Below are 16,839 nucleotides of genomic sequence, written 5' to 3'. Positions count from 1 at the left end.
ATATATATGAAGTTATTGAGGTGGTGAGAGTTGAAGGAGGTTCGGATGAATAGGCCAGTTGTTTGAAAGATAACTAACCTGAACTTTTATATGAATTAACCTTGTCATACTAGGAGAGATGATATTGAGATTATTTTATGCGCATAACTGTGTGAATTTCACAGTGATATAGTATGATAGGTGCAGATCTCTGAGTCCAATTCAACGCATGAATCTTCCGGAAGTAGAGTCAAGTGTCTATCTGTTGTGAGTCAATAGAAGTCTGATATATGAAAGATGCATTATGCATTTTAGTAGGCACTTGATAGTTTGAGAATTTTTATGAGACTTGATGGATTATGTTGATTATTTTTTAAATTGAAATTATATATAAATTTTTATAACTAGCTTACCATGTTATTTGATTGTGTTTGTTTCTATATCTGTAATGATTGTGTTTTACATGAGAGCAGATGAAATTGCTGCGAGTAGCTGGAGGATTGAATAGATTTAATTTGAATGTTTTGTTTTTGTTTTTAAAACTTTTGATGTATATATTAAATCCTTATGAAGAGGGATATTTTTTTAAAATACAAATATGAAAAAGTAGTATATGTTAATTAGATATTGCATGCATATATATTAATAAATATGAGTAAAAATAGAAATGTTATTGAGAGTCTCATTTCTTTATGATAAAAATAAAAATTAATAATATGGATTAATTGGTAGACGTACTTAAAATATGATATGAATAAGTCACGTATGAGAAAAAAAAACTTACTAATGTGACACAACCTGACAAAATGTATGGTAAAAACTCGTTTTAGAAGACTTTGTTAAACATTCTTAACATGTATAATGCTTTAATGTTTTTTCTTAAAATGATAATAATAAACTAAAGACCTTTATATTTTCTTATATGAGAACTTGTTGTGTATGATTGAAACTTAAACATAAATAAAAAATAATATTCATAATCATATATAAAAAAATATTATTAATTTAAAATTCATACTTTGTGAACTCTTTCTAAAAAAATTTAAATCATCTCTCATCTTTTTCTCTTTTTAAAATCATTAACTAGGAAATAATGAAGAATTGAAATTTCTACCCAATATAACTTTGATATGATTAAATTTATTCCTTTAATTATATATATTTAGTTTTTAGAAGGTTGAGATGAGGTGTTCTATTGTTTATGAGGTGTCTTTATTTCGGTTTGTTAGTTTGTTTTTGAGTTACTCAAGTAGAATATTTGTGGTAAACTTTTAAGGAGAGATGTTATACTCTTCAGTTTTGTATAAGAGTTGGATCACATCTAAAATGATTCATATTTTATTTTTTTCTTGCTGATAAAAAAATTATATATTTTTAGTTATTTGTTTTTCTCTTTCTATGTGTTTGTGAAATTTTCTTTCTCTTCCTAGTTTTCTTTCTTTCATATATATATTAATTATTTAAATAATTTATTTTTTATTTGAATTTATATCATCGACACATACACACATTCATTCATGCACACACGCACGCGGTCCATATACACGCTCATGCACTGATGCTCTACACATGCACACACACATGAACATACAACACATTGAATTTCATTAAATGTCATCAATAAAAAAGATAAATTATCTAGATGGTAATGTGTAAGATATGTAATGTAATATATAATGAGCAATAGAACCATTGTGCAAATAAATATCCAAACTTCAATAATTTTAAAGTCATATAGATGATAATATTATGGATTAAAACATATAGAGATTTTTATATTTGTGGAATTCGATAAGTGAGTAGATCTTTATTGAATCAGATGTTAATTTTTAGTATTAATACATTTTTTTTCTACGTAGACTCATAGATTTAATTGTAATTCAGCCATAAGAAATTAGTTGAAAATAAAAACCTTTGATTGGCAATATTTATAATTATTATAGTAATATAATGATGAATTATGACGTGATGTTTGTTATATCCTTAATTGAATTACATTAACTTACTTTTGATTGTTGTTTAAATTTATATGACTATGATTATCATATTTTACATTAAAAAGGAAATAATTCTACATATTTAAATAGTTATCTTATTGCATAGGAATATATATCATTATACAAATGTTTTTTGATTTGATAAGTTATACATAATATATAATATATATAGTTATATGTTTTTGCAAACCCATATATGTGCATGGATGTTTTTATATTAGATTTATGGATGCATTACAAACTTAACTATTATGACTTGTTCTTTTTAGATTTTTGTGTATATTTTGAATATTAATAACTTTTACAAAAAGATGTTTTATTTTTATATTTATTGGCTTAAAGTTATGATAACTAATTATTATGCGTTGTTTATTAATAAGGTTTAAAATGTATATTTGTAACATTATACTTTAAACTAGTTTTGAACAGTTAGACTTCTAATCTATTTTTAAATAGGTAAATGCTTCCTACACCCAATTATTTTTAACCTGCACCCAACATATTTTTTGAATTTCCAAAAATGTCCTTAATTCCGGAAATAAAAATCTAGAATTAAAAATAATATATTTCGGAAAAATAAATCTAGAAGTGATTATTGAGTTCTGGAAATAAAAATCCGGAATAAAAATTAAAATTCTATTTTGGATAAAATAATCCAGAATTGAAAAATAATACATTCCAGAAAAAAAAATCCAGAAAAAAAATTATTGTGTTTCGGAAATGAAAATCCAGAAAAAAAAAAAAACTCATTCTGGATAAAAAAATCCGTAATATAAAATTTCGTTCCGGAAAAAAAATCCAAAACACATATTTCGGAAATTTCTTTTAAGGACAGTTTCGTCTTTTCCGCTGAGATTGCTGAGATTGGGTGCAGTGATATAGGACAGGAAGCAATTGCCTTTTAGATAGGACTTTCGGTTCTTATCTAACCAAACATTTTATTCTATATTTCCTTTTTCCCTCTATTTTTAAAGAGTTATCTCACTTGATCATCCTTCACCACAAATAAAAATATAACTTCTTAATTAACTGAATATTTAGAGAAAATTTGAAGCTTCCATTAAGAATTGCTTCCAAATATATATATATTCAAGGATCGAAAACATATTTAATACTTATTATTAGAATGATGTTCATCTTCTAAAATTACATGTTTTTGCTTGATTTTCTTTCTTGATTTCTCTTGTAATCGGGTAAATTTTCTCAAATGTCCAATCCTTGACGTTTAAAGCATCATACACTTCTTTTTAATTACATCACGATCATCATCATTTTATTATTATTTATTCAGTTTTAGACAATATCTAGATAAGAGAGTACCCAAAAAAGGAGGAACAAGTTCCACATAATGAAGATTTAAGGAAGAACTTAAACAAGATTATTCACCATTAAGACACTGGTTAAAAATTTAAAAGTAATTTGTTATATTGAAAATTATGAGAAAATACTAAATGATTTCACAAGTCTCAAGAAAAAAAAGTACTTTTAATTCTTTAATAACCAGTGTCAACTTTTAGGACAATGGTTAACATTTTTGCCTGAGATTAAAAATATTGACAAATTTCAGCATCAACAAGCAGCAATTTCCACTGGCATTTCAAACTCCAAATAAGATAAATTTGGCAAGTTTGGAAAATATTCAAGGTAAAAACAACACCCTATCAGATAAAGAACAAAAAGGACATTTTTACATCAGTTGAGCTTTTCTCAAACTAAATTTCCTTGTACACCTATCATTCACATGAATTTGTCTGGAATTTTCATAAAAGAAACATTCCAATAGCCACACCAAGAATACCTGCTATATTAGTGATATATGGTATCAAAAGCCTTTTAGTGTCAGGGACACCATTTAGGGGACTGAGTGTAACATCTAACAAAATTCACTCAGTCTGTGGTGAATTTCTAATGCTTTTCTTACAAAACCTACATATGATTCCTAATATTCCCTGATCAGGATTTACACTTGGAGGACCCTTTTGAACGCTTCCTAGATGATCCTGTACCAGTCACACTAGCTTTTCTTTTTTTGTGATCACCATTACTTAGAGAATCAAGGGCTGCTTTACATGTTTTGCTGTACTGAACAACATTGGTCACAATGGCATAGGTAGTGACATCACTTCTAGGTGTCAAGATGGTCTTTCTCTCAATAACACCATTCTGACCACATCTTGATTCAAGAACTGCTTTGTCTCTCAGCTTTTGGAATATGTAGTCCTTATCAAAGTCAAAACAGTCAGTTGAAACCTGCCACCATGAATTTTCGGGTAAGGCATTTGCTAGAAAGATCTGCCCCAGACAAATTTTATTCATAAAATCATTTTTGGATGAAAGAAAATAGCGTTGGACATGAAAGAAACAATGAGAAAAGCTCCATCTTCATAAAGAGTGGAACTTTTAAATAATAAATGGTGTTTCCCAAGCTAACATTGTCACTTTTAAGTTACCTATGGAAAGTGAGACATCATAAGAGAAGATATAGGTAAATTTAAGCAAACACATCTCACCTTAAAATCAACCGGGACATCAATTTCAAGGGATGGGCAACCACAGCCATCACTGAAGTTGAGTTTCAGAACCATTTCAAATGCTTTGTTATATGCTGTTCTCCTGAGATATCAGTCAACAAAATGTAAGGAGGGTGCAAGCCCTGCTGAGAGAATTTAAAATTAAGCAACACAAAGAAATGAAGAATTCTTTTCCAGAATTCTAGACTTCATCTAGATTTTCACAATTCTCTCAAATCAGCTTTTATCAGATCTAGTTCGTAAGGACCAATAAATAAATTGGGTAAAATTGATTAATGGCACAAGGAAACACACTGCATAGTGGGTGAAAACCTTTTAAGCCGAAATGGTTGCTTATCTAGAATGGCAGCTTTGTAATCTTCCCTGTCCAAGAAGGAGACCTGCAGCACAAGGACAGATACCCTCATCAATTTTCTAGTTCTTGCAGTTCTTTTTTTCACAAAAAACATGAGATTAGTGAAGGGAAGGAAGCTATGCCAGTCCTGAGTTCAGGAAGTACGAACAAGTAACCTCCATTCTTACTCTCTCTTAAAAGGAAACTAGCAGGGTTGAGAGGGAGAGAAATATAAAGATCAGAAAAGGGAAAAACAGAAATTTAGAATAAATTTAAATTTTCAAATCAAGTCTAAGTCTTGAACTCAGTACAAGGCCATCCTTAACGTAGTAGGCAAAGCCCCTTTCATAGTAAAACAATCCTGAAATACTAACACCCCTTCCCCCCCAAAACATAAGTTGTTGGGTGAAAGCAAATGAATGATTGTATCACATCTCTAAAGAAATTCCAAAATTAGAGAAAAAAGAGATTGAACATATGAACTCGCCTCAACAGACTCGATGAAAGGCAATGCCGCTCTTTGTCCATGAGCACTGGCAATCTGGAGAGTCCAGTTCACATATCTTTTATCTGCCATGCAAGTTAACAGACTATGTAAGAGATATGTATCAATGCCTCATGCAATAGCTAGTCAATCCAATATCCTGGTATTTTCGTTGTGTGCAGTGCTAAACCAAAAGTTGCGAGATTATGAACAAGAAAACCAATTTTTATACAGCATCAAACGAGTTGACAGAAAATATCCGAAATTAGATGACACATTAATAATATTATGTCAAAAGGAAGCTTTGTCCAGTAATTTCAACACAACTAAGAAATCAGGGAGGCAGTTGGTTTTAGTTTAGAAAAACTGATGTTAATTACAATAAAAAACAATAGAACATTTCTTATTGAAGCTTGAAAGCTTTATTAACAACTTTAATATTCTCCCATCATAATATGAAATGAATTGAAACTTATCCAAGAGTTTGCTAGCTAGATCCAAGAATACAACTCATGATTTTTCACAGCTTTGCTAGCACCATGGAGCATTGAAGAATCAAGAGTGTGAATGTAAATTAACATATTGAATGCATTTGAATTCAAGAACATGCTGAGATGTAGCTTAAAAGTAACAATCAAACTTCAGTTACCATTGCTCAAAGCTTGCACTAGAACAATCTGGAAAAGATCAATCCTGACGAATGGTGGAATCTGCATATTAAGATGGTCCATGACACCCGCAATTACCTGCTCCAGTTAGAATTAATGCATGTCAAAATGCATTAAAGCATATCTGCATTTTTATTCTTCATGGCAATTTCAAAAACCAAACCACTTATCTACCTCAACCTGAAAATCTTAGGATATGAAAACAAAAGAAAATTCTTGAATAAAGAAAATAGATAAGGATTGATAACTTGACATGTCATGTACATTAAGAAACTAGACCACAAAGGAATTCATAAACATGGTCAAAAGGAGCTGAATGATACTTATTTATTTTTTTTAAAAAGAAGGAAAATAGTGCTCGCTGATTGTATTGCTAATGTTATTCTCGTGGAATGCTAGTAATGTCACTAGATAATAGTTTCTGTAGAATTATTATAAAAAGATTACAAATTATATCAATAGAAGTTTAATAAAGGATAAACTGTTGCTAAGTCTGTACATGTCTGTGTTAGTTTAATTTTATAATAAAGCCCATAACATACAACTCCATTGAACTCAAAGACTAAAATGAATTGAATTGTAGTTTGAGTGTTTGACAATACAAGTCATAATGCAGGCAATTTTATTACATGTACATGTTTCTATCAGTTCTTTTTTTGCAACATTAACATCAGTGAAGACTATAATACAAAAAACAGTGGAAAAGAAAACATCTATAAGCAACGATTCAGAACAAATACCTTATCTGCAAACCCATGTATGACTAAACTGGCTTTTTTGTCCTTTGGAGTTTTCTGTAGAGTCCAAGCATTTACAGTTTAGATGAAAACAATAGTGGACAAAAAATCATAAGTATGAAGGAAAAAGCTCTGAAACTTAGAATCCACACACATACTTAAAGTTTTGGTACCATAATAGCTCTAACTAACAACCATAAACATCCCAGAATTTTAAGGCAGCATATCTTGACCACTGGCCATAGTTGATTTTGAATTAGTGAATTTTCCAGTAAATTAGGGCACTCTTGATTACTTTTACAACATGCATACGCTGATTGTAAGCCAAAGATCTATTACATAGTACTAAAAAGAACTTCGATTGCAGTGACAGATGAGACAATCATAAGGATCAAATTTAACATAAAGTAAATTATTCTAGAGAGAATTATGCAAACTAGAACCACACAGATAGATTCAACAGCAATTAACTGAACCAGAAAGAAATGAGTAAGTATTAACTGTGAGAATTAATAAACGTAATACAGTGGAATAACTCCTTTACTGCACAGAGCCAAGCTACTATACAGAGCTATTTCTCTCCAGTCATAACTAAACTGTAATACCCCTATTACCCCACATTCCCACCCATATACTAGTGTAAACCACAAATCAGTAACTACCTTCCTTTATTTCTCCCTCTCCCTATCTGCCAACTTAACATTCTGCCTTTCCTCCCTCTATTCTTCCTCGTGTAAACTCTCCAAACCTTGGACCCATGTGATGTAGCAGCTGATCCTTTGTATCCAATGACCCAGTTTTTGCCGAAATAGAATGAACTAAATACCAACTAACATGTTCTACCGTGAGATTTCAATAGGTAATTTCATAAGTGGAATAGTAGAGCTTTTGTTCCCTTAAAGCAAAACGGCGGGATATTTTTTCTTTAACTATTATAATTTCATATTTGCAAAAAAAAAAGGGTAGAAAAGTAAGTGCTCTTAATCTCATTAAACAGAAAATAAATTTTCACGGTAGAAGTTAGGAGATGGTGTCAAAATTAATTAACATGTAAGCTAAGAAAAAAAATGAGCGACATACCTGGAGATTTACAATAACAACTTTACCCCCACCACGAAGTGCTTTCAGAGGCAAGTTGCACGCTGGAGTTATTTGTAAACTGCATTGAGAGTTTAGCCAGGATATATATCACATGAAAAATATAGCATAGCAATACATTTTTGAAAGGTATGGAAAATTGATCATGCACGACTCATTGATATTCCCTTCAAAGACATGAAATATTCCCACAGATTTATTTTTGAGCTGGTTAAACGTATCACAACATAATCTGGCAAGCATAATTAGCCATTTGGTGGTGATAAAATTAACAATACAAATCCATTGCAGTAAATTCCAATCATGCTGCAAAAAGGCCCTCCAAAGTAGTAAGATACCAATTGAACTTAACCAGACATACCAAGTGGGATTCTACATATAACTATGTTAAAAAAGGGTATCGGGGACTGTTCATTTTGGAAAAGACTAAGCAAAACCTAAAGATCTTTTTCACTTACCACTCTAATGCAAGAACTCAGTTTCTCTGTACACTTGGGAATTACTACAGCAGTAAAGCTTTTGCCACAAAACTTAAGCCAATGTTTATCAGGTATGTTAAGAAATAAAGACTTGTTCCATTTTTACCCATTTAATAATGAGCAATTAGGCTCCTACAATGTGGACAAACAAGCGAGGAGAGAGAAATAGGCATAATGATGGCAAAGTACTGAAAAAAACAGAGGAAAATAATAAAAATAAAAAATGTTGTGGTGATAAAAAAAAAAGTCATGTTATTACCTTGTACCCAAGCATAACACTATATCTGCCTGTTTACAGTGCTTCTCAGCAGGATTCATCTCCTTTGGAGGCAATGCATCCTGCACGTACAAGGATATAGACTTGTTTAAAGGGAAACATGGCTACGCAGCCAAAAAAGTTTATCAACGTGTCCATAATCATCTCCCTGGCACAATAACTTCCAAAACATCAACAAATGAATCAACAGCTAGTCAGTTCCACTTAATGGTTAACTTGGCTAAGGACAAGAAGGCTCAATGTACAACTTCAACTAGACCCCCGAAATAAAATCTTTTCTTTTTCAGCAAGAGACTCTGTTATCTGTCCTTCTTACTTATTATTATATCATTGGGACCTGGTAGTGAAACACTAGCCATCATGACAAATCAATAAAACCAGAATGCTAGTAGAACCAACAACCAATGATATAAAATCAAGCCAAAATACTAAAACATTTCGTCATGATTCCAAATTTAAAGCAGCCTAGAAGAGGACAATGGTGGCAACATGAAAAACGGAGAAAAGACAGACTATTTCATAGTTGGATGATTTTAAACAGAAACCACTTTTCGTTTATATTTAAGTTTTCAAAAATACTACAACAGTTAGCAAATCAATATTCCTCGCAACAGCATGATCAACAATTCACCCACATGCATATTTTTATTCATCATTGAGTTCAGGGAAGATCAAATGGGGGAGACATAATTGTATCTAGTCTCAGCAAAAAAACAGCAGAAAAGCATTTGTCTCAGTGTCATATCTTGAAGAAAAAGAAGTCATAATACTCTCTTTCATTGTCTATAGATGAAGCAAGGGCCCAATAAACATGTAAAAACACCTATTCGTGTCTCTAACAAAGTGCCCCATGTGACACAAATTGCAGCCAAAATTATAATTGTTGGGAATCAACCGAATTACCATCAAGAAAACGAACAGTCTAGTACCTCCCAGTCAAGGACAGTATCCTTAAGTCTTGTCCCACATTTGGCAACTGTACAACGCCTTGATGTCTCCTTTAAACCAATAGTCTCTACCTCAAAATCACGAAAGTACCTTAAAGAGGTTCCAATTATAAAATTAGATTACAGTTCTTTTAAGACATAATGTTTAGAAAATGACAGTGTGATAGTTTACATAAAATAAACACCAAAAAAGCAAACCTAGAAAAAAGCATAATATAAAAGATCACACACATAAACACCAGAAGAACACGTAATAATAATGAAAATTCCAAATGTAATTAGGTATATTTAATGAATGATGGTTCTAAATTTTTGTCTATCTCGATGTTTTCTTTAACAAAATCAAAAAGAAATTTGGACAAAGTTATTAAAAATGTTAAAGTATGTTAACGCTAAAAAAACATTTTTCTCTAATTTTTCCACCTTTTAAGCTTAAATGACATTTTACAATAGTTATTTTGTCTTCACACATCTCAACAAAATAGTATTGCAGAAAAAAAAAATAGACACTTAGTTAAAACTACATATACCTTATTACTTGGTGCTAATACACCAGTTCGTTACTCTAGGGTATTGCTATTCCAACTACTTATTTTCATTTCAATAGAACTCTCTTCTTTTCTTGAATATAAAATTCCTTATTTCATTTTATTTCCAAATGAACCTCTTCATATTTCTCCCCGTTATCTGTTTGTTTTTACATGATGTGTCCCCAAGTTTGGGCAAGCTCTCGACAAGAGCCATCAAATGCGTCTTCCTAGGATATTTTAGTCTCCGAAAAGGGAATCAATGTTATTCTTCTAAAATAAGAAAGGTATTACATGTCTGCTAGTGTCACCATTTTGAAAAGACTATTTTCTTTCCTTCTTTCATACATGATGATGACTTTGTCCAACAAGTCTTCCCTATCCCTTTAGTTGAACCTTTGGTATCACTTGTCCATGACACCCTAAATCAAAGCAATGCTCAAAGTTCTATGTCCACCAAACCATCATTGCCACCTATTATCAGCTACCAACACATGACACAAATGGCTAATCTAATCTTACATGGTAAGTCCTCTTCATCAAATCCTTCACCTCATCACTCAATACCATGGTTCCTAATAATGAAGATTTTAGGTTGGCTCATTGCTCTTTGAAAAATCATATATACAATTTTCTAAGCTATCATAAGTTATCTCTTTCTATTTGTCAGTTATCTTATTTGTGTCTTCTATTATGATTCCTAAAAAGCGCACTTGATCATCCTAGATGGTCACAAGCCATGATTATTAAATTGCAGATAATAGAACATGAGAATTAATTCCTCTTCCACTTGGGAAAAAGAATATTGGATGTCGATTGGTTTACACCATGAAAGTTGGGCCAAATGGTGAAATTGATCACCTTAAAGCTAGACTAGTGGCCAAAAAGATACACTTAGATATATGGCCTTGATCATGGTGATACCTTTTCTTCTATGGCAAAAATGACTAGTCAAACTCTTCTTTGACATGGCAGTTATTCGCCATTGGTCTCCTTGTCAATTAAATATTCAGAGCGTTTTTCTTCATGGTGATATGGAGGAGAAAATCTGCATGGAACAACATTCCAGGTTTTTTGCTCACTGGAAATCTGGTTTAGTTTGTAGATTGCATGTGTCTCTCTAAAGACTCAAGTAGTCTTCACGTGCTTTGTTTGGAAAACTTAGCCGCATTGTTCAAATCTTAGGACAAAGACACAGTGAATCAAATAATTTGTTTTCCTGCCATGTCTCTCCTAAAAAATGGGTTTACTTAATTGAATACGTTGATGACATAGTCATTACAGAAAATGATGTAGCTAAAATCTCTCACCTAAGGAAGCATTTATGTTACCACTTTCAGATCAAAGGCTTTGGTCGTCTCAAATACTTTTTGGGCATTGAAGTGATTCAATCAAAGGAAGGTATATTGTAATATCTCAAAGAAATATTCCTTAGATTTCATGAAAGAAACACACATGATTGATTATAGACTCACATATAGTTCTATGGATCCAAATAAAAAATTAATGGCAAAACAAAGTGAATCTTAGGAAAACTTATTTATCTCACTATTATTAGACTTGACCTGCCTTTTGCAGTTGGTGTAAACAGTCAGTTTTGTAAACTCCTCATAATAATCACAGGAATGTCATCATTTGCATCCTCAAGTACCTAAAAAAGGCTCCAGGACAAGGTTTGTTATATGAAGATAAAGAAGATATCCAAATCTTTGGGTATTCTGATATTGATTAGATAGGATCTCTCATAGATAGATGCTTCACTACTAGATAGAGTTTTCATAGGAGGGAATATCATTTTTTGGAAAAGCAAGAAACGAAATGCAGTTGTCCAATCAAGTGCTGAAGTTGAATATTGAGCATTGGCATACTCCCTTCTGAAATTGTTTGGATAAAACAATTTCATCAAAAACTGAAATTTGATGAAAGCAAATGAAGATGTGTCATAATCAAGCAATTGCTTAACATTGTTTCCAACTTTATGTTTCATGAGAAGATCAAACACACAAAAATTAATTATCATTTTGTTCAAGAAAGACTATTATTCAAGGAAATTTATCCTTAGTTTATTAGCTTCAATAATCAACTTGCAGATATTTTGACAACATCCTTAGGCGGACCTCATATTCAATTTATATGTTTCAAGCTGGGTACATACAATTTATATGCTCCAACTTGAGGGAGTGTTAGAATAGTCGATATTAGCTACTGAGCAACTTTGTAAAAGTTGTTTTATGTTGTACCTATATGTCATATCTATAGTCCCAGGGGCAAACTTTATTTTGTTTCCTAATCTCTCTCTATGTAATTCTATTTGCAAGATACACATACACACACGGAGAGATCTAAAAAAGATCTCTCAAGTACCTTTTCTTGTATATTTTTCTCTAGTACTAGCATTTTCTTTATAAATATTCATAGCTTTGTGGACAAATATGATTGAATGTGCAAGAGTAATCAAACCCTACTGAGAGAAAGCTTATGCAAAAGTAGAATTTAATGAGCAATCAAAACTCACTCTTCTCCACAAGAAGGGCATGTCTCCATGAAGGAGTTCCCATGCAACTCAGCTAATTTCTCCCTTGGTATTCCGGATCGAAGATGGAGACCATCAACATTCTATCATAAGAAAATAAAAAGATGGCTAAAACAACAATTCAACAAATTATTACCTAAAAAAAATTCACATCTAAAGAAAGTGAGAATATACATAGGAAAAGAAAAAACACAATGACTCTACCTGACTGATGACGAACTTCAAAATGCCAGCCTTTTCTAGTTCAACCAAAGCCATGTGTGTCAAACTTGGTGCTGCACGATGAAATGGCAGTGATGCTTCTGGCAAGGCTTTACCTTCACGCTGCAGCAACAAATATAATAAGATGAGCAGATCCCCATGTGAAATTCATAAACATCAAGAAAAGAAGATTCTGATTTCTGAAAGAATGAGTACTAGCAAATGTAATAGAATCTGACTTTCCTTTTTATAGCAGTGCCACAATTATATCAGTTATTATATTATGTTGTGCCTCTTGCTGTGGTAGAAAAATCTAAATTCAAAGTTCAAACACACCAGCATCTTTCTTTCTGTTGGAGAACAAATTCCTTACAGAAACTATAGAAGACAATATTGGTGTCATTAATTGTAAGGGTAGCTGACAAATTCATGTAAACTGTAGAGAGGATAATCAAGTGCAACTGCAGCTACAACAATAAATACTTATATTTACTGCTTCAAACGTTCATTTAAGCAAGCACAAGAATAATGGGCACATAAGTTAAAATTTCTCATATACCAATTCCCAACAAAATTTCAAGTTGTACAAAAGTTCTTGATGGGATACGCTCTTGTACATTTACTTCAATTCATAGAAACTTGGAAACATTATGTTCTTGACTAGGAAATACTAGTCGAAATTGTTAGAATATACTGTGATCTTTTATGTATGTATTGGAATAAAAGAAGCGGTTACTTCTAGACAGATGCACTTTATTATTCGGTTCACATCAATACAAAAAAATATATGTATACTTCAAACTGGTTAAGCAACTTCTCTACTAATAATATGAGAGTTATAATCCTAAATTAAAGAATTGGAGAAAAAAATTCATAGTAAATATATTGTAACTATAAAAAATTAATGACACTGTTCTTACTGGTATTTACATTCGAAATGATAGAAATTGCTGAGATAGTCAAACATACATTCACACTCTGAATCACCAAAACGAATAAAATTTTAAATTTTATTAATGTAGAAGCATTTCCAAGCTTAAAAAATCATCACCTGAAGCGTCCATATTCCCTTGGGACCTCGAAAATCCGGTATACCACATGAGGTTGATATTCCTGCACCTGTAAATACCACTAGATGCTTACTCTGCAAGTAGGAAAAGAAAACAAATAAAAAACACTGATTATATAAAAACTTAAAGTAGAGAAAGAAAACTCTCTAATATCAACATTAGTTAGTAGCTGCAAGCAATACCTTTTTTATCATTATAGCAAGTTGATCTATCTGCCAAGAAAGAAAAGTTATGTTAGCATATGAAGCATCGACTTTGGTTGAGGGTAGGTAATGACTCCTCTTTTTTACCCAATGTATACTATTTTAGTTAAATGAAGGAAACTTCTCACTAGGTGATAAATTGGTATGCTATATTTTAATTTAAAATAAGAAAAACAATTGAAAATTTGAAAGAAAATTAACCTAGCAGATGAAAGTATATATCAAGGGAAATGATTGAAAGAAACAACATAAGGAATCATGCCATAAAATTTAATGACCATCCAGCATAATAAAAGAAAACAATATTGAAAAAATGACTCAAATGTTTGACTACACATATCTGCATCGACAAAGTACTGCACACAATGTGGATAAATACCACAGAAAATCCACAAAGAATAGGAACATCACACATCAAAACAAGTATTCATGCTTAACAATTCTAATGATTATGGTACTAAAGCCACCTGATAATGAAACTATATATATTGTAATAGCCCAGCTGGTGAAAACTATGGTGACAACCCTTGTATCTGCCAGGCCATAGTTGTTTAATAAAAAGAGGAACGATGCAAACAGAAATGAAAAGCCTAAACAACCCCCAGCAATATCATCAATGACAAAATTTCAATGAAATTCAACCCTTAAGTAGGAGGTTGAAAATTGAAATCCCCTTGGCCATGACATTCCAAATGGCACCTCCCTTTCTGATGAAAACCATACTGAGAAAAGTAATCAGTAAACATACAACTTTATGCAAGACAACAACTCATGTCTAATAGTTACACACAATAGCAACACCATTATTAATCATCTTCAGAGTATCAACCAATGTCTATGAAAAAGCTTTCCCGCATTGAGGTGAAACACAATCCCAAAAATACCTAAGCACCCTCCTGATAAACGTTTCAAAGCATATTCACTACATCAAAATCCTCATACAGGTTAACTATTCCAAAGCATGGTTTTAAAAAATGATCTACAACGGCGATCTCAGCCGCAACATCAAGGTTTTTGGGCTCACCGCAACCACAATTGCAGCCGCATTTACCTGCAATTTCATGCAATGACAAAGATCGAGACAAAATCGCATCCGCAGCCACAATTCAACTTCTGTTCCAAATTATTTGTCACCCTAATACAGTATTACAAACACTCAATCATGCATGTAATCACATAAACACCTCCAAATTCCATCCATTTCAGCCTAATCAACAAGCACCACTAAATTAAAGCATTATTTTTAGCACCACATAACAACAAAAAACACAAGCACAATTTCATGGCAGAGAAGGGCCTCTCCAAGTAGCATCCCACAGACACAAAAGCTGCACAAGAGAGATCAACATCACCCAACAAAGCTATCACATGTAATAAGGGCAGAAGGGCAAGCAACAGTGAGAACAATTACAAGGCATAGAATATTCTAGAAGGATAATGGAGACAAGGAACACACTTTCTCTCGCAAAACGTGAGACGGGTCGAAGTATTCGACCATTCCAACGTTGCCCACATCTTCTATGTAGGAAAGCTTCTCGGCATACCCAAGAGACATAGTTGTTTGGTGAGTCAATGTGCTGTGCAGCCAGAAATTCAGTACAAGTCCCTCGCTTTCTTTCCCTCTCAGAGGAAATTGAGAAGAAATGTGTTGTGTTCTTCAAATACAGAGAGAGAAAGAGAGAAGCATTGTTTCTTTTAAGGAGACCCCAAAAGGCCAATGTACTCTCATACACAATGTATCATCCCCTGCAACGTTATAAAAGCACATCAAATCTTAATCTTTTTTTTCTAATATTTCTTAAAATTCACTATTGTAAATACAACCAACAACTATGTGTTCAATTTTTTCATTAAAAAAATCAAATACAGACAAAGATTTAACAAAACAATTCCTCTTCAAATTTTGTGATAAAAATTATCATTTTACTTTAGGATGATTTCATCTAATGGAAAGATTATGAGTTTGAGTAGAAAGTTTATTTAATTAATTTGATTAAATTAATTAAGGGTAGTAGATTATGTATACTATTAAAATTATCCTTAAATTTAATTTTAAAATATAAATATTTTTTGGTTGAAAAATGGTTCAAAAAATGAAAATAAATTAGTTTTAAAAAATATTAATTATTTAAAAATATTATTATTCAGTTCTGATAATAATTATAAAAAGATGAAAACAAAAATCAAATTTAAATATAAAAATAAATTAGTAATTTACTAAATAATGTGTACAAATTCATCACTTTTTTATTTATTTTATCTTTCATTCCTACAAATAAATCTAACAAATCATCTAAATTAAATACATACAATATTCACAAATCATGTCAACTCAATTCTCCTATGTCTGTACAAATAATAAATAATTTCTATCAAACAAAGTATAAAGGTTTTCTGAGTCGGAGGATTAATTCATATTAATATCATAATAAAAAATATATTATAAATTCAATTCTTATGCTGGATCAATATATATTTAAGAACTATTTTCAATACTGAATCACGTGTTCTCTTATTTACCAAGATTTTATTTATTTATAATAATTTATTTCCTGGAAATTTTAGCTTATTTAATTTTTTTTTTATTTGTCTTAGACATTTATTATATTACGTATGTATAAGTCTCATGAGTTTATGCTTTTTATTTTTATTTGTGTTTTTTATCCACCTCAAAGTACCCAAAATGGGATTGAAGACACTTACCATGTTATTTGATACGATGTTTCAGTTACCTTGAACAAAAATAAGTATCCATTCAGTGTTTGTCAGTGACA

The 16,839-nt window shown here is 31.5% G+C and overlaps 1 protein-coding gene across 7 annotated transcripts; it reads right to left on the bottom strand.

Moving 5' to 3' along the window:
• Nucleotides 1–3,621: 3,621 nt before the first annotated feature.
• SRT1 (sirtuin 1) lies at nt 3,622–15,798 on the bottom strand. 7 transcript variants are annotated; one of them, XR_016521652.1, is made up of 15 exons: nt 15,522–15,798; nt 14,045–14,074; nt 13,844–13,936; nt 12,796–12,915; nt 12,574–12,674; nt 9,514–9,622; nt 8,567–8,646; nt 7,811–7,889; nt 7,393–7,559; nt 6,734–6,787; nt 5,975–6,071; nt 5,329–5,411; nt 4,820–4,887; nt 4,487–4,589; nt 3,622–4,226 (listed from the first exon to the last, which is right to left on the bottom strand). XR_016521652.1 is itself a non-coding variant. In XM_068639005.2 (14 exons), exons 1-14 carry the CDS (start codon nt 15,618–15,620, stop codon nt 3,930–3,932), a joined length of 1,413 nt encoding a protein of 470 aa, XP_068495106.1. In that variant the 5' UTR covers nt 15,621–15,798; the 3' UTR covers nt 3,622–3,929. The 7 variants fall into 7 exon arrangements, 4 of the variants coding, with proteins under 4 accessions (XP_068495106.1, XP_090159788.1, XP_090159789.1 ...); XR_016521654.1 differs by lacking the exon at nt 7,393–7,559 and having other exon boundaries at nt 5,975–6,181; XM_068639005.2 differs by lacking the exon at nt 7,393–7,559.
• Nucleotides 15,799–16,839: the final 1,041 nt, after the last annotated feature.

This window comes from Phaseolus vulgaris, chromosome 6 (assembly GCF_051622355.1).
Source record: "Phaseolus vulgaris cultivar YP4 chromosome 6, ASM5162235v1, whole genome shotgun sequence".
NCBI classification, from domain to species: Eukaryota; Viridiplantae; Streptophyta; class Magnoliopsida; order Fabales; family Fabaceae; genus Phaseolus; species Phaseolus vulgaris.
The sequence above is the reverse complement of the archived record's forward strand: the minus strand, read 5'-3'. Positions and strand labels throughout refer to the sequence as shown.